The 20,003-nt window shown below is 39.5% G+C and overlaps 1 protein-coding gene across 4 annotated transcripts in view; it reads left to right on the top strand.

Moving 5' to 3' along the window:
- The window catches only part of LOC124552411 (coronin-2B-like), a 112,401-nt gene that overhangs the window by 31,532 nt on the left and 60,866 nt on the right, over positions 1 to 20,003 (top strand). For all 4 annotated transcript variants that reach the window (XM_047126676.1, XM_047126677.1, XM_047126678.1 and 1 more), the window contains 3 exons: positions 6,964 to 7,161; positions 14,495 to 14,611; positions 16,375 to 16,524. In XM_047126676.1, the coding sequence (XP_046982632.1) occupies positions 6,964 to 7,161; positions 14,495 to 14,611; positions 16,375 to 16,524 (465 nt within the window). The remainder of the gene's footprint in view (positions 1 to 6,963; positions 7,162 to 14,494; positions 14,612 to 16,374; positions 16,525 to 20,003) is intronic.

The following is a 20,003-nucleotide window of genomic DNA, read 5'->3' as shown; positions in this document are numbered from 1 at the left end:
ACGATGAAAGAGATGTATGTATGTATGTTGATGACCCACATACTATACAGATGCAATGAAATTGGCCGTGAAAATGGACCGAAAAACTGATACTGAAAAATGTAAACCAAAATGTGTAGGCTTACAGTGAGTCTATGGTTGCAGTGGACAAATAAGACACACTGCTTAGCTCAAAGCAGTCTTTTCTTCTCTTAGATGCGTGCATGTTAAATTGCCTCCCTATTCACAAGATTCTTATGAGAAGGAAAACTTAAGCCACCAAAGTTAATCTCACAAGGGGACCATCAGACCTGTTAATCACAGATTTTAGTGAATCTTAGGTATGTCGTAGAGGGACCTTTCCTGAGAACCTGGTCAGTGGCCTTTCATGTGACAGCCCCCAGTTTCCAAGATAATTGATGTTTAAGTTTTATACGTGGCCCCTGAGGATGGTCCTCATTTTTTCGAATTTCATGTTTCTTCACTCACACCACCTGGTTTTTCTACTTTTGTTTTAATAAGAATTTTAAGACCTGCTTTGTTGAAAATGAACATAAGGAACCCATGCTGCAGAGCCTGGGAAACAGCGTCGTGTCACTCTGTGTTGTTTATTAGTGTTTATGCGTGTGTATTTAACTACTATTTAGTCCATTGAAATTTTACATTAACTTCACTCCTCCTTCCACCGTATCCTTTGCCACATTAAGATTTTACGTAGCCTCTTTGGTATTAAGGTAGGAAATGTTTGAATGACAAGAAAAAGGAATTGTGTGTACGAACTCTAAACCTATGTCTAACTACTTCATCATGTCCAGACTCATGACTGAAGTGAACTTGTCACCTCACTGCAGAGTGAAAATTTTATTCTGGAAATATCCCCCTTGCTGTGGCTAAGCCGTATCTCCGCAATACCTTTCTTTCGAAAGTGCTAGTCTCACAAGTTTCACAGGAGAGCTTGTGTGAAGTTCGGAAGGTAGGAGACGAGGTGCTGGCAGAAGTAAAGCTGTGAAGACGGGTTGTGTATTGTGCTCGGCTAACTCAGTTAGTTGAGAACTTGCCCAAGAAAACCAGAGGTACCAAGTTCGAGTCTTGGTCCAGCACACAATTTTAATGTGGTAGGAAGTTTCATATGAGTGCACACTCTGCAGCAGAGTGAAAAATTCATTCTATTTATTTCTCAGGGTAAAGTCACACAAATCAGGTTTCTACATTTTAGCGAGTTTTCCTAAGGTTAATTCAATAAGTTAATTAGTAAATTGTCAAAGTATGACTGAACAGGTCAGGAGATGCACTCACAGTGCCTATTTAAAGGTGCGAGAGAAATCAGTGGGAACCTTGCATTGATGGCTTCTTACCGGACAGAATGAGAAGAAAGAATTAATAAGTTTGTCATCACCCCAAGTGCTGGAAGAAGTGTTGTGTTTCTATGCTTTGTCAAGTTCCATTCTGCATACAGTGACCTTGTGGTCAACTCAAACCAGTATGTTGCATCACAGCTTCAGACCATATTCCTTCAGTCTGCTAATAAATGAAGGTAATCCCACTATTTTGATAACCATATATTGTGTTTATTTTTTGTTTAGTTATATAAACAATATTTTCAGTATACAATGGTCATTGAGTTAAACACAATGTTATCTTGAGAATATCTCTTTTGTGCCATGAATAAGTACTTAATTGTAAATAGTCTTCACGGGTTTACCACCGGATCCTGCGCAAATTCCTCAATATTTCCTCAGAGCAACTGTCCAACATCTTCAGGTGGTTCAGCCTTGCCAGTGGCTAGGTATGTAATGCACTACGGCATTGTGTAGGATGATGGCAGCTCGTGGCCTACCGTTGCTTCAAGGAAATAGTCTGGAATTTGCACAAGGTTATCTGGTGGCAAACCCGTGAAGACTATTTACAACATATCCATCGGGAAAGCTTGAAGACTCACAAGTACTGAATTGTTTACCAGATCTGTTTAAGACGTATTGAAGAAGCTGAAATACGTTTATATTTAAGTGCAGATAATATGAATCTTATTTATAAAAGATTAAAATGTGTATTTTCAGGTAATAAACAAGTTTCTCATTTCATAAACTTGACTTCTCCGCAGTCAAGATATGTTTTGCCTCTACTTTACATGGATGTTGCCTAGTTGTAGTCTTCTCTTTATTTTGCTTACACTACGCCATTATAAGATATAGAAGACACTAGTTGTTGTTAGTTGTTGTACGCTTTTCTGTCAGCAGCCATTAAATTAACCTAACAAATAAAGCAATGATCTTCTGTTGGTCACAAATTAGATTTTCATCCATAAAGTAATTTCCCTGGGGGAAAAAAGATTTGGGGGGGTGGGGGGGGGGGGGGGGAGGGTTGCACTGTGTGTGTGTGTGTGTGTGTGTGTGTGTGTGTGTGTGTGTGTGTGTGTGTGTGTGTGTGTGCGTGTGCGTGTATTTTCAGTGCTGCTGAAAATACATGTCAGTGACCTTGCATTCCTGAATTCTAGACGCATAACGTGATCCATGATAATTTTCTTGAGTGGTTTGATATACACATCAGGAACTTCTTTAAATGTGTAATTTCAGCCTTATTGCATTAAAGCTTTTGAGATTAGATACCAGTTGCAACTAATGGGAAGACACTATTGAGCACTTAAAATTGGTCAACATGAAGTAATAACTTGGAAAACTGAACAGTATTTTGCTTTTAGTGCAGAGACCGATAACAACAAATGGAGTTGCTACATTTACAAACATTTTCTAGAAACCCAATCCCCACTGCCCCAACACATCATGTTGCTGAGCAGTTGCCACTTGCTTGCTGAATACAATCTTCACACTTGCAGATGTTGATCTAATTTTCCTGATGCTAATGTGTTATCAGTCTCTTTATCTGCTGAAAGTGGACATGTAAGAGTCTGCTCTTCACATTATGATGGTCTTTCACTGTTAGCTGTTATCACTAGTTGTAATTTTTCCCTGTTGTCCCCCATATCATAATGTTCCTCTTCTTAAATTAATTTACAGGGAAAAAAATCTCTCTCTCTCTCTCTCTCTCTCTCTCTCTCTCTCTTCAGTTCTTGTTAAGGAGCAAAGGAGCATTAATATGTGCCAACACAACTTGGCATTAGATTACTTTTTCCTTATTATGTCTTCAGAGTTACTGCAGTGACAGGTTAAAGGTGGCATAATATTATTACTGAACAAATAACTTGCCTGGTGTAAGAGAATGCCACATGCACAAATTTTGTCGTGGCAGGTGCTAACTCACTGCAAAGATAGAGATGCTAATGAACATTGAAATCAATGTCCTACTCTCTAGATTCTCTCTTCCAAATTCATCAGTCAGTAAAGGGCATACATGAGAATACTGGAATCCGTATCTTCTTTCATGTTGTCCCATATAAATCCATGAGACACTGTATCTCCATCTGCAGCAGGGCATAATTATGACAAGTCTGTGCAAGTGGATGAAGAGAGGAACTACAATTTGTCTTCTTTCATTACTGTTAATGTCATACTCAAAGTGATTATAGAGGCCAGATAGTACTTCTACTATAACAAGATACCAGAAACATTAGAAACTTTTTCTTCTCTTTTTTCATTTATTTATTTTTTACTGAGCATTTGCCTTAAAGGCAGTTTTCATTAGCTAAGTCTTTTAAATAGATTTTTTAATTCTCTTTAACTTTCCATCAGACAGTTTGACTTCCCAGTAATTAATGTTTTCTAAACAGTGATGTATCATACATATGAACTGCAGGAACAAAATGTGGGGTAGCTTGGGTATTTCTCAAAGCCTTGTAAACCTCTTACGGAGTCATTGGACCCATTTTCTGAGCCCGCATCTCGTGGTCGTGCGGTAGCGTTCTCGCTTCCCACGCCCAGGTTCCCGGGTTCGATTCCCGGCGGGGTCAGGGATTTTCTCTGCCTCGTGATGGCTGGGTGTTGTGTGCTGTCCTTAGGTTAGTTAGGTTTAAGTAGTTCTAAGTTCTAGGGGACTGATGACCATATATGTTAAGTCCCATAGTGCTCAGAGCCATTTGAACCCATTTCCTGTGATGTCTCTGGTGACATGTACAATTTCGTTTTTGCAATGTGTAGCTGGAATCATCCCAAGCAAATACTGCTCATCCAATGCCCAGTGTTGGCAGAAAGCGACAGTTTGTTTCCCACGAGAATCAATTTTTTTTAAAGTGGAATTTAATGTGATGTCCGATAGGGTGATCCCAAATTAAAAAAATGTTCAAACGTGTGTGAAATCTTATGGGACTTAACTGCTAAGGTCATCAGTCCCTAAGCTTACACACTACTTAACCTAAATTATCCTAAGGACAAACACACACACCCATGCTCGAGGGAGGACTCGAACCTCCGCCAGGACCAGCCGCACAGTCCACGACTGTAGCACCTTAGACCGCTCGGCTAATCCCGCGCGGCGATCCCAAATTAGCTTAGTGTGATTTTGTTCCCAAATTAGCTTAGTGTGATTTTGTTTTATTCATATGTATTAACAGGGAGAGTGAAACATGAAGAATAACCAATATTCCAACAGTGGCAGCACCACCTCTACTGTCTTGCAACAGTGCTGCTCAGTTGCTGCTGGAGTACTGGTTATTCTATGTGTTTTACTGTCCCTGTTAGTACATATTGATAAAACAAATATCACATGAGGTGATGGCTCTATAAGTGACCATGTGAAATTCCACTTTAAAAATCTTTTTGTTTGTAGCGGCGAACAAATCGACACTTTCTTTTGATGCTGGGTGCAGTATGAAAGATTTGATGAGTGTAATTTGTTTTGGCTCGCTTCATCTACACTTAAACAAAATAGCAAATTTCTTCCAAAATCCAAAACACCACTGAAAATACACTTGTTGGTTCTTAGGATGTGAAAAAGTCTATAAAATGTGGGCTGTAAAATACATACCTCAGGAGCTGTGAGCACTTCTTCATCTTCAGTACTGTGAAACAGATCTCATCTACTGCAAGCTCTTGGCATTCCACATATCAAGAGGTGGTAATATGGACCAAAGCAAGACGAACTGTTCATCATTGTTATTCTGAAACAAATCTTTTTTCGTAACAAATGCTCATAGCACTTAAGGTAGGCATTTTAGAGCCCTTATTTACTGGACATTTTTGTCTGTACTACCTACCACCTCTCAAAATATGGAATTGGGTGTTTTTTTAATACTTGAGCAGGAGGGGGGGGGGGGTTGATTTTATTGAAAATTGCTTCAGCAATCAAGACTATAAATTAAGAGCTGTGTGGTGTAACAGAAAACTGATCTGTCTGATTGTTTGAAGTTACCAAAATCCCTTACACCACATTAGCAGTTGCCAGTTAAAACCTACTTTACCAATTCATTCATTTGCATTATTAAGATACTGTAAAAGTCTCTTTCATTCACAGGAAGAATAAAGAAAGGATTGCAGAAAATAACAATTTCCATTTATATATTTTTTTCTTTCTCTGACAGCTCAATGTAATTTACACTGTATCCTAGGATGAAGAGACTTTTTATTAGTTATCTGGAGCAAGTAATGGGCACCAAAATCCTAGAAACGCATGAAATAAAATATATATTATTGTGACTCCAAAGGCAATTAAACCCTTGATGTTCATTTATTTGAGGCAAAAGTAATTAGCCTTAGGGAGAACAGAGATGCAAGCAGCAAATGAAAGTTGGTTGCCCAGTATAGCGGTATGTATTGGGCTGCCTGTTGGTGGTGAGGTGCCATGCCTGTCCGGGCCGTTGGCCCTGCTTCCTGTCCCTCAGTTTACTGAGTTGCTCCAATTCCCTCTCATCAAGGCTCTGCCCTGCTCTCCCCTCTTACCTACAGCATTGTACTGTATTCGAGCCGTGGAACCCATTTGCTGTCTACATTTCATTCACTGAGACAAAGAACTCAAATGCTGTGAAACAATGTGTTCCTCCCTCTCCCACCTCAGCTACTGTTTTCTTTCTTTCTTTCTTTTTTTAATACATAAAATGTTGTTGTGCAAATTTAAATAAATAAGAGGACTGAGAACTTGAACTGTGGCAGATAGGCAGAGCAAATGTGTAGCAATATTCCACCCAGATTTGTTCTCAGTACATCTGCAGGAAAGTCAGCAGTAAAAGAAAATTTTAAGTCTTTTTTTATTTAGTTTTATTTATTTACATTTTCCTTGTGTAGAGCCATCAAAATGACAGCTTTCGCAACAGTCAGAAATAATAGTATTACAATTATTGCAACAATTGTTGCATCTTATATAAATTTTATACCCTTAGTACTTTACAGCTGTTATACTACCGGTTCATATAGTAAGCAGTATAATAAAATTCATCAAATGAATATAAACATTACCCTATGAGAAAAGATTTTAATTTACTTCAAAATAATTCCCCTTTCATGTCCTTGGAGAGTTTGGTAGTTTGTCCATCAATCAGGTGGATAGACTGACAAAAATTGCTTTATCCTGTTTCATATCATGGACAGTGAAACTGTGTGTGAGGACACACCTGACAAAAACTGTTTTTTTTTCCATTTTTAAATGTCTTTTGTTATGTGATATGCATTATAAATCACCATTATCATGTATATAAAAATATTTTGTGGTTAGAGAAAATCTCACTTTTGAATAAAAGTTTTAGACAGGTCTCTGTTTTAGTTTCATAGCCAAAAATATACTTTTCTGGGGGGTTCGGGAAGGGGTAAAGGAAAATAAGAACAGAGTTCCAGCCTGGAATTCTTCATTAAGAGACTAGTCCTTTCATAACCATATGAAGAAACCCTATTTAAGTGATGCTGAAAAATCTGAGGAAATTTATGAATAGATCTCATTCTTGTAGTGTCTTCCCCCTGTACCCGATGTTTTCTCCAAATAAGTATAGGTTTTTAAGATCCTACCAAGCATAATATATGCCACAAGTTTAAGAAATTTCACCTGATGATGTAGAGAGCTGCTTTTATGTCCTTTGCTAAAAAATCATTTCAACATTCCGACCAGCTGTGGTTTCGTGGTGTGCGGAGCTCCAAGTTCCGCCACGTGTACGGAGCCCCGGCGAAACGCGAGCACTGCTACGAAAACATCAAGATAACGAAAAATGCACACGATGGCCATTTCTGCGCAGTCAACCCGAAATTTGTCGCCGTCGTTACGGAGGTTGCAGGTGGGGGCACTTTTGTTGTGCTGCCAATTTCTGAGGTGAGTGGCAGTTTTCACACAACATTTTTGTTACAGTCTGTTGCTTCTTTTATTGCAGCATGTAAGTTGAAAAGGAAATTTATTTTAATAATATACACAGCCTGACAAAGAAAGTGAAGCACCTAGATGGGAATGAGAAAACGAAATGAAATTTCACAAATTAAGAGGGTACGAGATGTTATTTCACCGATAACAAAATAGTCAAATTTTCAAATGACTTAGCAGTATGAGCTCACTTACCAATATGACATTGCATCCCCTCTAGCCATGAACGTGTGAATTAATTCAGTTGGGAAGGGTGTCATAAAAAGATTGTAGCCTCTCCCGAGGCTAGCTGACACACAACTGTCATAACTGGTCCTCGACATCCCAGATACTGGCACTGACGGAGTCTACATCTGAACTGGTCCCACACATGGTCTATCGGGCACAGATCTGGGGATCGTGTTGGCCGTGGAAGTGCCTCACCGTCTCGCAGACAACTCGGAGAGGTCGTGCCGTGTGTAGATGGGCATAGTCCTGTTGAAAAATGATCCTACGATATTGTTCCATGAGGGGTAACACACAAGGATGCAGGACTTGTACAACATATCACTGTGCAGTCAGAGTTCTCCGAATCACTACTGGCCCTGACCTGAATTCGTACCTGATTGTTCCCCACTCTGTGATGCCAGGACTAACACTGCAGTGCATCTCAAGACATTGCAAGAATGGAATCGTCCCAGATCGCTGCCAACAATCTTCATCTAGGTTAATTCAGAACTGTGATTCGTTACTGAACACGATGCGACCCCATTTGTTAGCAGTCCGTGCTTCCCAGTCGCAACACCACTCCAAACACAACCATTTGTGTTAGTGGCGGCCTACTCGTGGGATAGTAATTCCATAGTCCGGTGGCTGTTACTAGTCTGACCAATTGTATGAAATGACACAGAATGTTGCATGGAGTCCATTACTTCTTCACAGATGTGAAGAGTTTACGATGTACACGATGCACAATATGGCTGTCCTGCCTTTCTGGTGGTCAGATTTGGTCAGGTGGAACACTGACAAGTATGACTACTGTCACATTCCCATGCAGTTTAACTTTGTCTTACTGTCAAATCCAAGTGCCTTTAATGCTCTTTTTCCCAGACTAGGGAAGGTGAGCCAGGCCCAGGTCAAATCTGCCCCTCGGAGCAACAGTGTAGGTCGGTGAGCCGACCAGCCTGGACATAGCTTTTAGGCAGTATCCCACATTTCACTAAGTGAATACCAGACTGGTGCCCACGTCCTCCCTCTGATACACCTTATGGAAACCTTTAGAAAACGTCGTCTCACTTTCACATAGGATCAATTTCAGACACAGTCAGATAGGATATACATATTATGTCGTATGGGTTGAATAAGTGACTGATGGTCTTTGATATTTAGCTTCTTCAAATTGCCAACGGCCTTGCCCCAGTGGTAACACGGGTTCCCGTCAGATCACCGAAGTTAAGCGCTGTCAGGCTGGGCTAGCACTTGGATGGGTGATCATCCGGTCTGCCGAACGCTGATGGCAAGCGGGGTGCACTCAGCCCTTGTGAGGCAAACTGAGGAGCTACTTGATTGAGAAGTAGTGGCTCCCGTCTCGGAAACTGACATACGGCCGGGAGAGTGGTGTGCTGACCACATGCCCCTCCATATCCGCATCCAGTGACGCCTATGAGCTGAGGATGACTTGACGGCTGGTCAGTAGTGTTGGCCCTTCATGGCCTGTTCGGGAGGAGTTAAATTCTTAATCAGCAGTAGCAGCAGTAGTATGTCCAAATGCCCCACAAGTCTGATGAGTGCACGATTTAACCAGTTGGACAAGTGACAAGCCACAGTGAGGCCTCTTTCTAACTCTGTCGGGTGCTGATAACGCTGTCTCACAAGAGTATGAGCAATCCCTGTGTTCTGTGCTGTAAGGAGTCAACATCTGACGCTGTTCACAGCCCTTGTATACCCTACGGCCCTGGTAATGGCACTAAACACGAACAGCCCTAGTGCACTCTGGTGGCCATTTTTTCCATTCCAGAGAATTGCGAGTTCGATCATTTACGTACCCAAAGTTACGTGTCCAAAGTTACATTGGCACCCAACTGTGTCTTCTGGGTAATTCGCTTTTTTTTGTCAGGCAGTGTATAATGATAAAATAATTGAAAGTTTCTTCAAATGTTTGAAATTCTTAATAATAAAGAACTACTGCCTTCAGCCACAAATCATGATTTTATTAAAATGGACAATGCATTTCAAGCCCTGGAGGCTTATCTTCAGATGCTTTGACAGTCTACATCAACTTTACTTTTTGTTTAAACGAAATGTGAAGTTGGCGTAGACTGAAGATAAGCCACCGGGGCTCGAAATGCATCACACATTTTAATGAAATCGTGATTTGTTGCTGAAGGTGGTTTTTCTTTGTTATTACCAAAGTAATACAGTCACTGCAACACTGTAAACAATGGATAAAATTAAGTTTTAAATTCTGACAAGGCCAAGAAAAAGTTTCATTAGAGTTGACTTTGTTTGACAGCTATTTTTAGGCGGCCTGCCCAAAAATTTGCCCTATCTGCTCATTTCCAAATACAGTCTAGAGGGAGCTTCTGACCGCATTAATCTGTGGTGTCAGTTTGTGATGAAGGTGGCTCCATGTGCATCCTTTCTACCCCTCATCAGTCATTCGTATCCTTTGATACCATTCTGTATTGGGCCCTGTCTTGCATTAATGCAATAAGTGAATACTCACAGTTGTCTTATAATAAGTTAACCTCAGATGTGTTATAAAAACTAATTTCCTTAAATATACAATCTGTGCTTACATTTTGACGTTAATTCTCCACATAATTGTGACCCAAATTCAAACATCTGTCGTACTGTGACACTAGCTTCTTTATCCCATCATCAAAGAATGGTGCCACCTGGTGCTTCAGCAAGTTGTTGAGAGAATCCTTATGGTAATTTTTTGGTTGCGCCTCTTTATTGGGATAAATATGAGTTGCATGGTGCCATGTCTAGACTATAGGGAGGATCTTTGAAAATCTCACAACCAAAGAGACTTTTTTCCTTCATTAATCAAATGAAGGAAAAACAAGTCTTTTTGGCTGCAAGATTTTCGCAGATCCTCCCTATAGTCTAGTATGAGGTCAACCATTATCGTGAAGGAGGGTGATTCCTTTCGTAATCATACTGCACTGTTTGTTTTGGATTGACTTTCAGAGATTTGTAAGTGTCTCAATACATCTATGATACCACAGTGTTCCCATGTGTTACACTCATGAAATCTGTTGTCAAAGTTCCCCCACTTCATGGCAGTGCTTAAGGAGCATTTAGGCCAAACTCACTCTTCCAGTTTTGCGTGAACATCGGTTCACATTTTGGTAGACATTATGCGCATAACTTAAGGTAACCTTTCTATGACAGTGTTAAAGAAGGTTGTCCTTGAAATATGAGGCACGCCTTCAGAAAGTTCAGAAGTTATTAGCCGATAACTAATGCCTACAAATTCACAAACAGAATACTCAGGTTTATCAATTGCATCTGAATGTCTCCCTAGACCACTTTCATTAAGCTCAACTGTGCACTCCACCTTGAATTATCTGCACCACTCCTTTGCAACACGATCACTCGTAGTCACACACCCTTATATGACACAATTGATGACAAATCTCTACAGCATTGTCTCCCACTTACATGAAGCGATTGGTATAAATACTTCGCAGCTGGCAGGAGACACAATACACTATCCATTTCAATTGCATGCTGATTACACAGTGATGCAGTGTGACCTTCAAAGTCTCCTTTCCCAATCATGCATCTGCTACATAGCTACAAACATTTGTTTATTTTTAATAGCCCAGTGCTGCTGCGTGTATCTGCTCTTCCCATCAAACTTGAATAATCACTTCCACACATTCTACTCTTCATCTGCACCTTCTAGTGCCTTAACAGGTGATTCAATAATCTCTCCCTTTTTTTCCATAATACTTTGCCAAGGATGTCTTGCTAATGGCTTGCTCCACAGTGAGAGAAATTCCTCTGACTGCTCTTTTTGACCTAAGTTATTGCACATATGTGGTTCCGTGACTACCATGGTCCAAACTATAACAAGGCAACACTGGTATTTTTTATTTCTTCACCACGTACTATATGGTAGCTTACAGACTACAGATTTAAGCACAGTAAAAGAAAAAAAGTAGAACAGCTCTTACTTCCTGTGGATATATTCTATTTTTAATGAGTATGTATTAAAACTGCTCTCTCTATTCTTCATCACCTGAGAAAAATTTCTTTCTAGTGTTTGCTGAATGATCTTTTTGGCAGGAAATTCTGCAGGTTTTCCAAAGACTTTTCCCTTTCACTGTTCATAGATAGAGGGTGAATTTCTTTAATTCAAAACACATTTCTGGAAAGAATGTGATATATTGTTTAATATTAGATCACGGTTGTTTGTTTCCTGCAATCATACCAGCAGAATTTAATCATATTAAGTGAAAGTATATGGCTGAAAGTTTTTGACTGTGTAAAATAACTGAAAAAAATTGAGGATTTGACAACTATGGTGGTAATAAGTGGTTGGTGATCAGAAGGTATTGTTGTTTCTTACTGTTCCATGTAATCAGTTTCTCATGGACTGTGTTTGCAGAAATTGAATTATTTAGATAATTTTTTTTATTGATCCATTTCATCTACAGCTGCACAATGTGCAAGAGATATTTGGATTTTTTGTTAATATTAACAGTTTTACATATAATATACCTTTGTACATAACACACATTAATATATCAATTAATGATAATTCAGCACATTTCAGTTTTTAGTTATTATTTCGTTATCAAGTAAATGTACAGTGGCAAACTTCAACAGCATATTTTGTCACATTCTTGTTTGCACTTGTGTATGTTTTTGCAACAGTAACAGATTGATTGTTCAACAGTGTCTTCAGAATGACAGGATCGGTGAAAAACATTGTAATTACAACCTGAATATTTTTTCTGGCTCCATTTTTATTCAGTGTCAAATACTTATGCAGGCATCAAAAAGCAGACTGCTATCACAGTCTATCACAGTTTGCCAGCTTAACATGACGGTAATGTGCAGAAAGTTTTAATCACTGAAATTCATACGCACTGTGATTCAGGTACAAATATGAGGAAGTGTCAGTGAAAACCTTAATTTTTTTTAAAGTTTTCATTTTTTGAACAAAAGTGGAACACAAATGTGTCATTTTTTGACATAGTCTCCCTGTTATTAAACACAGATCCTGCAGCATGTAGGAACTGCATTGACTCCTCTGAAGAAGAAGAAAGAAAAAAAAAAATCTTCCCTTGATGTGCATGGGCACTTGTACAGAGCCTGATGCACTTCTTCATCGTAATGAAATTTCTTTCCTCCCATCCCTTCTTGGAATGGTCTAAACATGTGGTAAACATTTGATGCAGTTGTGGCAGAGTATCAGATTGCAGGCTGTCGATGGCTGCAAGTGTTGCATGAGTGTTATGGGGCAGAGCATTGTCATGTTGCAAAAAGACACCTGCAGTCAGAAATCCATGTCGCTTTGATCTTATCACTGTCCAAAACTGATTTTTTAACATATTGGATTATAACATGCTGGTGATGGTGTATCACCTAATGTTCAGAGACAGCACCTCATTTATCCCAAAAGAGTCAGTGATACCTTCTGTGTGGATGACTGCACCCAGAAATTGTTGGGTTTTGGTGATGAGAAATAGCACCATTCCTTGCTTGCACTTTTCAATTTGGGTTTGTGGAAGTATACCAAAGTTTCATCTCCTGTAACAATTCTCATGAAGGAGATGTCACCTTCTGATTCAAAGTGTCACAGAAGTTCTTCTCAGATGTCAATGTGTTGCTTTTTCACTTCCGTAGTGAGCTACTATTTCAGACCCTTTGCAAAACTTAAGTGTTTTCTGAATAATGTGATATGCTGAGCCATGACTAATGGTCAGATTTGTGGCTACTTCATCCACCATCACACAGTGATTTGCCATCACAATGGCTTCAACTGCTGCAGTAGACTCTGGTGTCACAATTTAGTGTGCCTGACCTGGCCACTGAACGTTTGTCACAGAAGTCACGCCATTTCCAAACTTTCTACTCAATTTGTACACTTGCTGCAGTGACAGATGTGCATCACCACACTGGAACTGGGCACTAATAACCGCACTATTGAGCGCCCCACAAACCAAACATCTTCACACTGGACCTTCATAGTTTCATGGATACTGGATTTAAATAGATTTTGTACCTTCACTGCTCAGAAAACATATAACAGAATGCTGTTCTTCCTCTATGTATGTCACAAGTGGTGCAGTCATATTAAAATGGTGTTGCAGCCACCTTCCGCTTGTCTGTAGTATGCCGCTGCCAATAGGGCATCCCCTACATTATTGGTTACAGAACACTTACATAAAATCTTGATTTTTAAATACATATTCAAGGCTTTCATCTGACTCCCGTTCGTACGTGTGCATTGAAATGTTGCATATAGTATGGGTGATTCTGAAGAGGATGCTTCATACAAACATATCCTCATTGCTCAGATATAACTGATAGTTAAATGTCAGGAGTGGGAATGATGCAGGTGATAATAACTCTACAGATGGTGCCTTCTCAAAGCAGATTTAAAATAAAATATGGAAAACTGTCAGAGGTGACTTCAGTGAATTTTGTTGCTCACCTGTACAGATATAGCACTGCAGAACAGGTGTCTTGACTATTCTTTAACTTGAGCACACACATTCAAAATGGGAGCAAGCAATTCTTCCATTGCTTATGCTTCTTGCCTGTAGGCAGTGGTCTTTACCCATCCTTACAAAGAGCAATCTAGTGAAGATGGATTGCAAATGATGTTCCTATATACTGTCCGTGCAAACTAAGTTGACACTCTGCATGCTGGTTGATGGGAGTGGCCGTAAAGGAATTTCCCATTTACAGTCACGTCCATCAACCACTGTGCCAAGTGTAAACTCAATTTGTGTGGGCAGTAACTGGTTAACACTGCAAATACTGTGCCTATCAAATGGATGTACTGTATTCCATAAACTGTTAAGAATAAAAAGAGCATCAGTATATGTAGATTTTCCTTCAGAATAATTCATACAGTAATCTTTGAATTTATTTCCGTTTCCTAATGTAACATCATCTATAATTACAGACCTTGACGAGTTCTGTTTTTGAACATAGAAACAATTTATACTGAATTAATGTTGCATATATGTAATGGCAGTTTGAAGGATACTGTTGTTAAAACTTTTGCTGCTTCTTGACAGTTAAGAGGGAAGGTTTTTCCAACGTAATGTATATTTTGCAGACTGGTCGCTTGGATTTTAATGCCAGCAGGGTAACGGGCCACAGGGGTCCTGTCCTCGACATTAAGTGGAATCCTTTCAACGACAACATAATTGCATCATGTTCTGACGACTGCACGGTAAGTTAGTTAGCAGTTGCAAGAGTGAGTGTTTCTGAAGATAAGCTCTCTCTCTCTCTCTCTCTCTCTCTCTCTCCTCCCTTCCTCCCCCCTCCCTTAATCCATGCCCTCCCTCTCTCCATTATCACCCTCCTCTCCTTCCTCCCACCTGCCCCCCCCCCCCCCCCCCCCCCACTCCCTTCCAAGTCGCTCTCTCTGTCCCGCATAATCTCTACCCTCAGAACTGGTATTGTCTTGTGTAGCCTCCAAATCATCCTGCAAAAGAACTGCCTCAGACTATCCTGCTACCCATCCTCACCTCGTTTGTCTTTCTCGACCTCCGTGGTACCAAGACAACTGCTTTCGATAATATACACTAATCAGTCTGGCTGCTACTAACAGTGTGTGCTTTTGGTTGTCTGTGTGGTTGTTTGTCTGAATGTGTGTACTGGCATATAACAGTGCTATTCTGTAGCTGTACTGAGCCTAGAAGACATGTTACCTTCCAAAAAATCTGTCATCCTGATGCTATCGATTATGCTTTTTACCCTATCTATCTTCTTGTACTGTCACCTTTCTAGAATTCTCTTGATACAGTGGACCTCCTACCAAGTGTCATCAACTCTTGCTGTGTGGCTTCTTCTCCATCTACAGAAGTTCGAAGGCTGGAAGGGAACTTTGTAGTACTCAGGCTACAGAGTGGCATAATTGCTTTTTAAAGAACTCTTACGTATGTTGTTGATCTGATCTCTTTTTAATTAGGACACCATTTCTGAACTGAATCTCAGAACAGAAGGGAATGACATTTCTCTTCAACTTCGTTCAGCTGTTTCTTGGATTTGTCATTGTAGGCAGCACCTCACATTCTCTGGCTTTCAAACCACCACCAACCCACAGTGCCAAAGAATAGACTCCTTCACAGCAGATGGGGACACCCAATCAGTGTTGCACCATGGTAACATTCTCTGCTCACACGTCTGGCTCCGACTCTGTACATTCATCAAACCAGTGTGCACACAGTGGAAAGTTCACTACATGCTAACTACCTAAACAACATTTTAACAGAAACATCTTTCATCTGATTGTGAGGAAAAGGTGGGGCATCACGTTACACCTCAGTACTCTTACTAGAAAAATAGTAAGAGCTCGAAAGCTAGTGTTAACTATTTCGTATTACGTATTTCGGTGCGCCATGCACCAAACCTCTATAGGTAAGTGGTTGTAGTTTTCTTATTTTATGTATAAGTTGTTTTAAGATTTTCATTCACAAGTACAAGGGTGTGCAGAAAAGTAATGCCTCCAGGTTTTTTTATGTGAAAAATCGCGAGGATTTCTAAATCAAACCAAGTTCATTCTTCATCTTACACATTGTAAAAACATCCGTCCTCTTCATTTCACTTTGCTGTTATAAACCAGTGGTGTCTTGTGAAATTTGCCACTGGAAGTTCTTTGACCAGTCACTTCCAGTGGCAGCGGGCAAATTCTAACTACCATTTTCAGCAACTACAGCCACTGGTGCACCTTTTCGTGGTTTTCCAAATTAACTTGTCAGCATAATGTTCGAAAAAATCTTTGAATGTTTCTCTTTCACGTACTGCATCATTTGCTAAATTATGTTCAGTCATTCACTTACACAAATTAAAATGTTTCATAGACCATATAATCACCCAGTCCCTTGGGTGTTCAGCATGTGAAGTTTCGTAACTTTTTTGCTGTTATTTATGTGCTTATTAATTTACAGTGATTTTGTAATAGGAAGCACATGTCCTAATAATGCATTGCAGGTGAAGCTGTGGTACATACCCGACAATGGACTGGCCACACACCTCTCAGACTGGATCGTGGACCTGCACGGGCACAAACGCCGTGTCGGCTATATCGAGTGGCACCCGACGGCAGAGAACATCCTCGTCAGCGCAGGCTTTGACCACCTGGTGAGCTTATGAAATGCTACTGTGCTTATATGTCATATTTTCATGTCAATTAGCTTCAGTGTAAAGCAGTTCTTTCTTTGTATTTTCTTCCTGCCTATAAGCAATGGTCTTTACTCCACCTTACAAGCAAGAACACAATGACAGTAACACTAGTCTTTCATTATGAGGAACAGAATAGACAGCATATAAAAAGGAAAGCAAAGGCCAGCTATTTTGATTTGTATGAAGTTAAGCATTGTGCTTGATACCATATTGAATCCAAGCAAACGCAAAATGATGGCTGCTTATTACTGTGGTGCGAAATGGACATTCATACGAAACGGAAGTAATCTAACCGACTAAAGGGAAACTTCTACAAAAGGGAATGCTAATGGAACATATGATAAATGTTTAGCTAAAAAATTATATCACAAGCTAGCCACCTGTGCAAGTTGTGAACTGCCACTGCTTTTAGCTTCAGATGGTAACGAAGATACTTTGTTCATTTTTTTTTTCCTTGCAGCAATTTTATCTTCATTATTAATTTTTATTTTTTGAGACTTTGATCCTATAAATCAACTTCACTTTCAACAGAAACAGCTGTTATGGAATACTCTGCATGAATTTCTCTTTGTATCAATGCTGGAATTTTAATTCATGTATTCAGCCTGAAAGTAAGACATTGGCATTATTTAATTGAATGTATGGGTGAAAAGTAATTAATGATGATTGACAGCTGCGTGAAATTAATTCGAAATTAATTGGTGTGCGCAGATTGGTTGCTGCAACCGCTCACGGTGAGAGGGGAAAATCTGGGTTTGAGTCTCTGTCCGGCACAAATTTTCATGTCGCTAATGGGTAGTATACCTAACAAAGGTGATGCAAAGATATTTGCAGTCAGCAAATTTATTTTGAAATAACTTAGGAATGACTTCAAATGAAGTTTTCAAATTTAGAATTAGACCCACACCTGCAAGTTGGCTCTAACGTATAATGCAATACAAAATATGTTTGCTTAACAGGTGATGATTGATAAGTGTCACCAAGAAACTTTTGGCAGGCTTTGTCCTAAATATAAGATGTGTTTCAACTTTTCCATTAGGTAACTTTTGGTGTGGAATGTTTTCGTCATTATTTTCTTCCAGCTATAAGTACAACAATAAATCACTGTAAGTAATATCAGAAACGTGTATCTACTTAAATGAATCATTCACGGCTGGGCTGCAGGCTAGCAACACACTGCATAAGCAGGCAGCACACTCAAATAAAATACTCCAACTTACATTTGATGTATACTCTAGTGAGATGTTGCTTCTTCCAACCTTGAAAACAATTTCGATTTGTTAGCTACATTCAGTACACAGCAACATATCACCTAAAATGAAACAAATGTAAAGTAGTCGGCCACCACGTTTTTCACTGCAGACCCTTCAAATTTTATGTTGCTAAGTTGTAGGAAATTAAGTGTAACAGTCACTATGACCAGAATTAAAAAAAAAAAAAAAGAAAGAAAGAAAGAAAAATGCATTTCATCATCGAGGTGTGATATGAAACTATAAGCTATGAAGGACATTAGTTCTGTATGCTAGTTAGTTGTCTCAGAATCGAATGAGAGTTATTATATACAGTAGTGAGGAAAAACAAAAGTTTTAGCAGCGATAAAACGGGAAAACTGAGTTTTATTGTGTACTGCTATCAGCCACCTTATGGGAAACACGGAGCGAAAAGCTATTTACAATTTGTACAGAAACCAGATGGCAGTTATAAGAGTCGAGGGGCATGAAAGGGAAGCAGTGGTTGGGAAAGGAGTGAGACAGGGTTGTAGCCTCTCCCCGATGTTATTCAATCTGTATATCGAGCAAGCAGTAAAGGAAACAAAAGAAAAATTTGGAGTAGGTATTAAAATTCATGAAGAAGAAGTAAAAACTTTGAGGTTCGCCGATGACATTGTAATTCTGTCAGAGACAGCAAAGGACTTGGAAGAGCAGTTGAACGGAATGGACAGTGTCTTGAAAGGAGGATATAAGATGAACATCAACAAAAGCAAAACGAGGATAATGGAATGTAGTCAAATTAATACGGGTGATGCTGAGGGGATTAGATTAGGAAATGAGACACTTAAAGCAGTAAAGGAGTTTTGCTATTTAGGGAGTAAAATAACTGATGATGGTCGAAGTAGAGAGGATATAAAATGTAGACTGGCAATGACAAGGAAATCGTTTCTGAAGAAGAGAAATTTGTTAACATCGAGTATAGATTTAAGTGTCAGGAAGTCGTTTCTGAAAGTATTTGTATGGAGTGTAGCCATGTATGGAAGTGAAACATGGACGATAACCAGTTTGGACAAGAAGAGAATAGAAGCTTTCGAAATGTGGTGCTACAGAAGAATGCTGAAGATGAGGTGGGTAGATCACATAACTAATGAGGAGGTATTGAATAGGATTGGGGAGAAGAGAAGTTTGTGGCACAACTTGACTAGAAGAAGGGATCGGTTGGTAGGACATGTTTTGAGGCATCAAGGGATCACAAATTTAGCATTGGAGGGCAGCGTGGAGGGTAAAAATCATAGGGGGAGACCAAGAGATGAATACACTAAGCAGATTCAGAAGGATGTAGGTTGCAGTAGGTACTGTCAAATGAATATTCCAGTTGCAGATAAAGAAATGACACTCTGTAGACAGTGAATGGTGAGGACCCCTGATGTCAAAAGTGTTCAAGCTCTGATATTGGAAAATCCAAGTCAATAATTTGCAATTGAAGTAAACCATCAACTCATAGAATTGCAGAGGATGATCTGTGATACAAATGCTACACATCAGAGGCAAGATAAATGTTTTCCAAGACTGCCAGGACAAAGTGAGTAAGTTACTGCACTGTGCTTATTGAAAAAAATGATGCCATGCAGTGACACACATTCTGTATGTCTCAAAAGCTACAAATAAGAAGTTCAGAGACTGTACCGGTGTCTTGCAGGAGACTAGCTGAAATTCCAAACAGGTTGGTATCTCTGCAAATGGCTTGACAACTTTGTTCCGCAACCAAAAAGCATTAGGTGGTTTGTGGTCCAGATGTATAGAAATGGGTGGAAAGAATGATCTAAAACACACATTTGAACTGAAAGATTCCTTGTGTGTGGCATTGCATCCTCTAGTTATGTTGTTGTGTAACAAAACAGTTGGTCAGTTGCTTATAATAAGCAATATGTTTTTCTTTGGTTTGTTGTACTTTCATTTTGAATGATTCTTTCTTGCGTAGAAGGACATCAATATAAAAGTGTGATTGTCTTGCTAGATTTCCCTGTGTTGGTGATACTAGAGATAACATTTTGTATTTATAGCCTATATTTACTGCTTATCTTCTGCTCAGAAACTCTGCACGTTCAAAGCTGTGGGCATCTTGTTTTCTGAAAAGAGTAATCATAACTTATTTCTGTCTCAGAGACAAGACATCTGTAACCTGGCCTCTGGAGGAATGCATTGTGTGTCGACTGAATGGTGATG

Source organism: Schistocerca americana, chromosome 10, assembly GCF_021461395.2.
Source record: "Schistocerca americana isolate TAMUIC-IGC-003095 chromosome 10, iqSchAmer2.1, whole genome shotgun sequence".
NCBI lineage: Eukaryota > Metazoa > Arthropoda > Insecta > Orthoptera > Acrididae > Schistocerca > Schistocerca americana.
Note: the sequence above shows the minus strand (reverse complement) of the source record. Positions and strands in the feature narration are given on the sequence as shown.